This window comes from Staurois parvus, unplaced genomic scaffold, assembly GCF_062004578.1.
Source record: "Staurois parvus isolate SC_StPar_1 unplaced genomic scaffold, SC_StPar_1.0 ptg000525l, whole genome shotgun sequence".
Classification (NCBI taxonomy): domain Eukaryota; kingdom Metazoa; phylum Chordata; class Amphibia; order Anura; family Ranidae; genus Staurois; species Staurois parvus.
In genome coordinates, this window is record NW_028318321.1 from 9,649,247 (window position 1) to 9,656,608 (window position 7,362).

Consider the following 7,362-nt stretch of genomic DNA (forward strand, 5'->3'; position numbering starts at 1 on the left):
GAGATTAAACAAATCCTCCTACATAAAGTGTACCTGTTTATTTGCAGTCTTCTCTTCTCTACATCTGTTCAAAGTGCTGAATTTATATAGCTTGTGTTAGAGACAAGCTCTGAGAGCTGATTGGAGGGAAGACACACACCTCCCTCCACACAGGAACAGAGCTGAGGCTGTCAATCACAGGCTGTTACCGTTTTTTCTCTTGGTGTCAGGGAATTGTCAGAAGTAACTCATGCTGAGAGCAGAAGAAGGAAGCAGCAGACAGGAATGACAGTTAGTGCTCTTAATTGAGACCAGTACACATTATAGAGGGATATGGTTGGTTCATATTTCATGTCTGAGGTTTACAACCATGTGAAAGGATTTTTAAAGTATAATTAAAGAGAGGGATTAGAGCACTTGTCAGGTTTTATTGCTGTCTGTGTCCCAGTTAGGGGAATTCATCTTCTCTATTTGTCCTGTATTTGTCCTACCATTATCATTGAAAGCGAAATTAAAAGAAAATCCCAAAATTTGGGTTGTCCCCAGAAAAGTAATGGAAGGGAAATCTTCCAATGGGAACACTAGTTCTGGTGACTTGGAGCTTCCAAAGGAATTCCATTAATTTGCAGGGATTTCCTTTCTCTTCCTGTTTGGCTATGGGATAAGGGAAATCTCTGCAATGGGACACAGATGGTGAAAATAAATCTAACCCTCCCTTACTCTATACAAAGTGGGAAAAAAAAGTTTTGCCTTTTTGTTTTGCCTATACTTTAATTATGTGACTATTGCCTCTATTGCAGTGACCCATTTGAAAGTTCTTGCATCCGTTTAGAGTGGTATATATGTAGTAATAACATGTGAGATCTGTAAAAATAATATCTATCATGATATGCTCTTTGAATTGCCCTTCTGATTGGAAAAAGATGGTTTTATGATTTGGAAATGCATCCTTGTCATTGTGAAGTGAAATCTAAGAAAACCTTTTGTTTTGCCCTTTTTTGTCTCCTAGGATGCCAGGACCTAGCTGAAGACTTTCGGTCTCAAGAGATCGATGGGCAGGCTTTGTTACTGCTGAAGGAGGAGCACCTTATGAGTGCCCTGAATATTAAACTGGGACCTGCTTTAAAAATCTGCGCCAAAATCAACCTGTTAAAGGAGACTTAACTGACTGTGTTTTCCCTACAAAGCACAAGGGGGGTGAAGGAGACAATGGACAACTCCTCGGACCATTCTCCCCCCTGATATTTCTCTGGAAAACTGTGTAGGGAAGCAGTAGAGCAAAACTGACAAGAGAGAGGATCAGCAGCCTTCTCCACTACCGGCCACCATCTAATAAACTCCCCTACACTCCAAGCTCTTCTTTTACCATTTAACCATTATTACTCTAAATATATATCTATATCTTCTGTATGTTTGTATCTGGTCATTCAGGTACCATGCCTGCCAATGGGAAAACTACAGGCATGTGAAGACTATAACTACAGGCCAAGCCTTGTGCAGTTTGATGCTCTGTACGTATTAGACAATACTTGCCTAAGCAAGTAGGAGTAACAAGTAGATGCAGGGGCAGCAGAGAGAGCAATTTTGTGTACATGTAGCAAATCTGTAGACAATATACAGATGAAAGCATACTTGTAAATATACTGGTCTGTGCAGGTACAGGGGCCTCTTTTATTGACGTATCATATGCACACATTTCTACATACGACTGAATGTATATATAGTGAGATCCCCTGGTGACGCTTGCTGTAGAGACTGGTACTTCAGACATGTCCACGCTGTATTTTCCTTGTGCCTCTTAGTGTACGCTGGTCTGTTGCACATATATGCAATGGTTCGGTATGTTGGACATGGTTGTCTTGCGTGTACATCACTGCAGCATGCAATACTGCCTGTTAAAACTTCTAGTGGCAGGGCCATTGCTGCACTCTGTTCAATTACAGTGTTTCCCCCCTTGAGCCCCTGTGTGCACCAGCATTTGGGATCTGAGCCTTAATAATTCTCATCTCACAATGGAAACATCCCTGCTTGTGCTGTACTGCAAATAAACCCGCTGACACAGCACCCTCCTCTTGTGCTCTTTAAAGTGTAAATGTGCCTGCAGAGTGGAGGCAGCCATTTTCCTAGCTAGCAGCATTTTCCGTAGATTCTAGCAGGTTGAATCACAGACACTGCAGCAGTGAGATCTCTCATCTGGTATCCTCAGTGCTTTGCTTGTTGGAGCTTTCATTTATTTCACAGCAGCAGCAGGAATGAGACCCTAGGGGGTCTGATTGAATAACTGTGAGGAAGAGATTTTGTCACTGGACACGCTAAAATATAGTGAGTGGGTGATTCGCCCCACAGTCACCCACTCATGATTAAAAGATCTATTTTGGATGGACAACCTTACATAGAGATATTGCATAAGCAACATCAGATTAGTCCGACAAGTTGGTCAGGATACCTGAAAGGGACCCAGAATTGTTTTTGTGGCCCCCAGAATAATGGATATGATGTATATTCTCCATAAACCGTACGTTTTTTGTTTTGTTTTTGGTTTGGTTTTTTTAGTCAGTGGCCTACTAATGTCCAAATATGACACATTGACATAAGGGGTCTTGTCATACAAAAGGTGACATGAGCATTGCCTAGATGTGCCCAGCCTTTTTGAGAACCGAACCAGTAATAATGAAAAAGCATACTACCAGTTCACCAATTCCTTTTAAATTGGAAGACTAAAAAATGGTTCAGCACAAAAAAACAGCTAAATATTGGTACTAATCACAGGCCAGCTATGTGTCCTCTGTATGGGTGGGCCCCTACACTTTAAAACTCCAGCACACTAATAAGCACAGCACAGTGTGTTGCTGGATATCAGTCCAATAAAATTCACAGTTTGATCTGTATATTATGTTTTTATAGCCTCTTTTATTCTTGTTTGAATACCCCGTTGTTTTGTGACCATTCTTGCAGTACTGGCTCCTTTTTCCCAGTTTTGTATTTCCTTCCTCTTGGTTTCTAACACACACACACACACACATACATACATATATATATATATATATATATATATATATATATACATACATACATATATATACACACATATATATATGTATATGTGAGTGTGTGTGTGTATATATATATATATATATATATATATATATATAAATATTTTTTTCCCCCTCTGTAGGTTTTTATGCAAGAGCTCATTCTGCAGCCTATCACTGAGTTTAGGATGCCGTAACTGATGGCCAGCTGATACAGCAGCAGTGGGAGGGAAGTGGAATGTGTCCCTTTTTGTTTTGTTACATTTTGTCAGCACTTGAAGACAATGAAATAAAAAAATCATTGCTTTGGATCTTGGTGATTGTTATGTGGATAATTGGTCTGTGCATATCCTGTATACTCCACTTCCTGACACTTCATTTTGTATTTCATTGGAACATCATACTGTTGTTATTTGCTGGTGGGGTATGTTTACATATACATTTCACAGGTTTTCTGCACATACTGTGGTAGGTATATGGAAAACCATGAGAGACTACGTAACAACACTGCTTTTCCATAATAAATATTCTGCCTTCGACAAGTAATCTACGCCATGGTGCTGGTCATGTGACTGGTGCCAACACACTGTGTTGTGGAAGGGACCTACAGCTAGATTTTAAAGTTCCAGTTTGTGTAGAAGATTTAAAGTGTATTTTTGAAAGTACATTTTTTGATACATGCACATTTGCCCATGTCTTGTCTGTTTAACCACTTGCCCTCCAGAAGCAATATGGCGCTGCGTTACTTTACCTGACAATTGCGTGGTCATGCAGTGCTGTACGTAAATTAAATTTATGTCCTTTTTTCTCATGAGTAGAACTTTCTTTCGGTGGTATTTGATCACCTGTGCAGTTTTTATGTTTTGCGCTATAAACAAAAAAGACCGATAACTTTGAAAAAAAAGAAACCTGTATTTTTTACTTTTTGCTATAAAACATCCAGTAAAATGATCACATTTTGTCATAAATGTAGGCCAAAATAAATTCTGCTACATGTCTTTGCTAAAAAAAAAAAAAATCCCAATACATGTAAATTAATTGGTTTACGTGAAAGGTATAGCGTCTACAAATGGTGGTGTGTATATATACTGGATTTATTTTCTTTTATATATATACTAGTAATGGCAGCAATCAGCGAATTATAGCAGGACTGCGGCTGGCATTTTGACACTGGGGGGAACTGACTAACGGCCACTGACATCCCAAGGACACTAATACAGCAATCAGTGCTAATAAAAAGCACTGTCACTGTACTAATGACACTGGGGAGGAAGGGATTAACATCTGAGGCGATCAAAGGCTTAACTGTGTGCTGTTTTACTGTGTGTGTTTTACTTGGGAAACATGCTGCTGTATATTTCTCTGCTGTACAGAGAAATACACAGCAGCATGTTACTGCTGGCATGAGAGACACACAGGTCTCTCCCCTGTCAGTGTTACTCGGCAATCGCCAGGTGCCGGCAGGGAATCTCTGGCCAGGACCTGGTGATCAACATCTGTAGCCGCCAATGGCGGCACCATACCCGGAAATGCAAGTCCACGTGTGTGTGTGTGTGTGTGTGTGTGTGTGTGTGTGTGTGTGTGTGTGTGTGTATATATATATATATGTATGTATGTGATTTTGCGCAGCCCTGCAGCAGTATTTCTGCTATAGGGCGGTGGGGAAGCGGTTAAAGAGGAAGAGGAGAGGAAGTCCTCCCCTATATAACCCCTCCTACACAGGAAGTACTTCAATTTTTAGCCTAGATACCAACCAAGAAAGTGATGTATATATCAGGGATGTTAACTCCTATCGCCCGACGCCCAGGATATGTAGTTCCAGGCGTCGGGCAGGTAGTTTTTCTCTACCTTTTAGCCCTGCTGTAGGCAAGCAGCGGGCTCATCTGTCAGGTGGAAGGAATCGGTGGCAGCACTGCTGCCAATATAGGTGGGGTTTGTTACACATTTAAGTCTCCATAAAACCCTTTTTGTTTTTAAAACAGTCCTAATATCACCTCTGATTTTAAATACGGTTTTGGTTAGAATTAGTTTTTTTTTTATCTGGACAAGTAGATTGTCATGAGGGATATATACAGTTGTGTTCAAAATAATAGCAGTGTGTTGAAAAAAGTGAATAAAGCTCAAAATCCTTCTAATAGCTTTTATTTCTATACACACAAATGCATTGGGAACACTACACATTCTATTCCAAATCAAAACATGAAGAAAAATATATCAAATTTGTGTTGTTCCTCTAAAAAAATTGAAGAAAAGTGAATATTAGACTGTTCAAAAAAATAGCAGTGTTTGTATTCTTCTTTACAAACTCAAACATTCACTATATAAACTGAAAAATGTTTGAAGATTTTGCTTTCCTTTGAATCACTTAATGAATATTTAGTTGTATAAGCACTGTTTCTGAGAACTGCTGTACATCTGTGTTGCATGGAGTCAACCAACTTCTGGCACCTGTGAACAGGTATTCCAGCCCAGGATGATTGGACTACATTCCACAGTTCTTCTCTGTTTCTTGGTTTTGCCTCAGAAACTGCATTTTTGATGTCACCCCACAAGTTTTCTATTGGATTAAGATCCGGGGATTAGGCTGGCCACTCCATAACGTCAATCTTGTTGGTCTGGAATCAAGATGTTGCACGTTTACTGGTGTGTTTGGGGTCGTTGTCTTGTTGGAACACCCATTTCAAGAGCATTTCCTCTTCAGTATAAGGCAGCATGACCTCTTCAAGTATTCTGATGTATTCAAACTGATCCATGATCCCTGGTATGTGATAAATAGGCCCAACACCGTAGTATGAGAAATATCCCCATATCATGATGCTTGCGCAACCATGCTTCGCTGTCTTCACAGTGTACTGTGGCTTGAATTCAGTGTTTGGGGGTCGTCTGACAAACTGTCTCCGGCCACTAGACCCAAAAAGAACAATCTTACCTTCATCAGTCCACAAAATGTTGCGCCATTTCTCTTTAGGCCAGTCAATGTGCTCTTTAGCAAATTGTAACCTCTTCAGCATGTCTTTTTTTTCAACAGTGGGACTTTGCGGGGGCTTCTTGCAGATAGCTTGGCTTCACATAGGTGTCTTCTAATTGTAACAGTACTCACAGGTAACTCTAGACCTTCTTTGATCTTCCTGGAGCTGATTGTTGGCTGAGTCCTTGCCATTTTGGCTATTCTTCTATCCATTCGAATGGTAGTTTTTTGCTTTCTTCCATGTCTTTCAGGTTTTGGTTGCCATTTTAAAGCATTTGCGATCATTTTAGCTGAGCAGCCTATCATTTTCTGCACTTCTTTATATGTTTTCCCCTCGCCAATCAACTTTTTAATCAAGGTACGCTGTTCTTCTGAACAATGTCTGGAATGACCCATTTTCCTCAGAATTTCAGAGAGAAATGCACTGTAACCAGCATGTACAACATTTGCTGCCTTCCTTCCTTAAATAAGGGCAATAATCGCCACCTGTTTTTCAAAGAATGAATGACCTCATTAATAAAACTCCACACTGCTATTATTTTGAACATGCCCCTTTCAATGAGTGATTCAATTACACAGAATCAGCAGCATGCATGTCATGACTGTTGGGTCTGTTGGATTTCTATTACTCTACTACACCTGCTAGTAAATTATTTGCCATGTAGAATATATATATATATATATATATATATATATACACACAGTGAAGGAAATAAGTATTTGATCCCCTGCTGATTTTGAATTTTTGCCCACTCACAATGAATAGCAACAAAAAATTCAAAAGAAATGCATGTCTAACAAATTATGCATTGATTTGCATATTCATGAGGGAAATAAGTATTTGATCCCCTATCATTCAGCAGGATTTCTGGCTACCAGATGTCTTTCATGCAGGTAAGCTGAGATTAGAAGCAGTCTCTTAAAGAGAGTGCTGCTAATCTCATTTTGCTACCTGTATAAAAGACACCTTTCCACAGGAGCAATCAAACAATCAGATTCCAAACTCCACCATGGCAAAGACCAAAGAGCTGTCCAAGGATGCTAGGGACAAGATTGTAGACCTACACAAGGCTAGACTGGGTTACCAAACTATCGCTAAGCAGCTTGGTGAGAAGGTGACAACAGTTGATGCAATCATTCGCAAATGGAAGAAACACAAAACAACTGTCAGTCTCCCTAGGTCTGGTGCACCATGCAAGATCTCACCTTATGGAGTGTCAATGATCATGAGAACAGTGAGAAATCATCCCAGAACTACACGTGAGGATCTTGTCAATGATCTCCAGGGAGCTGGGACCACAGTCACCAGGAAAACAATTGGTAACACACTATACCGACAAGGATTGAAATCCTGCAGTGCCCGCAAGGTCCCTCTGCTCAAGA

General features: G+C 40.1%; 1 protein-coding gene across 7 annotated transcripts in view; it reads left to right on the plus strand.

The window, feature by feature from the left end:
- Positions 1-3,322, plus strand: part of PHC1 (polyhomeotic homolog 1) — a 70,397-nt gene extending 67,075 nt beyond the window's left edge. For all 7 annotated transcript variants that reach the window (XM_089690326.1, XM_089690331.1, XM_089690329.1 and 4 more), the window contains exon 15: positions 989-3,322. In XM_089690326.1, the coding sequence (XP_089546452.1) occupies positions 989-1,143 (155 nt within the window). In that variant the 3' untranslated portion in view covers positions 1,144-3,322. The remainder of the gene's footprint in view (positions 1-988) is intronic.
- Positions 3,323-7,362: the final 4,040 nt, after the last annotated feature.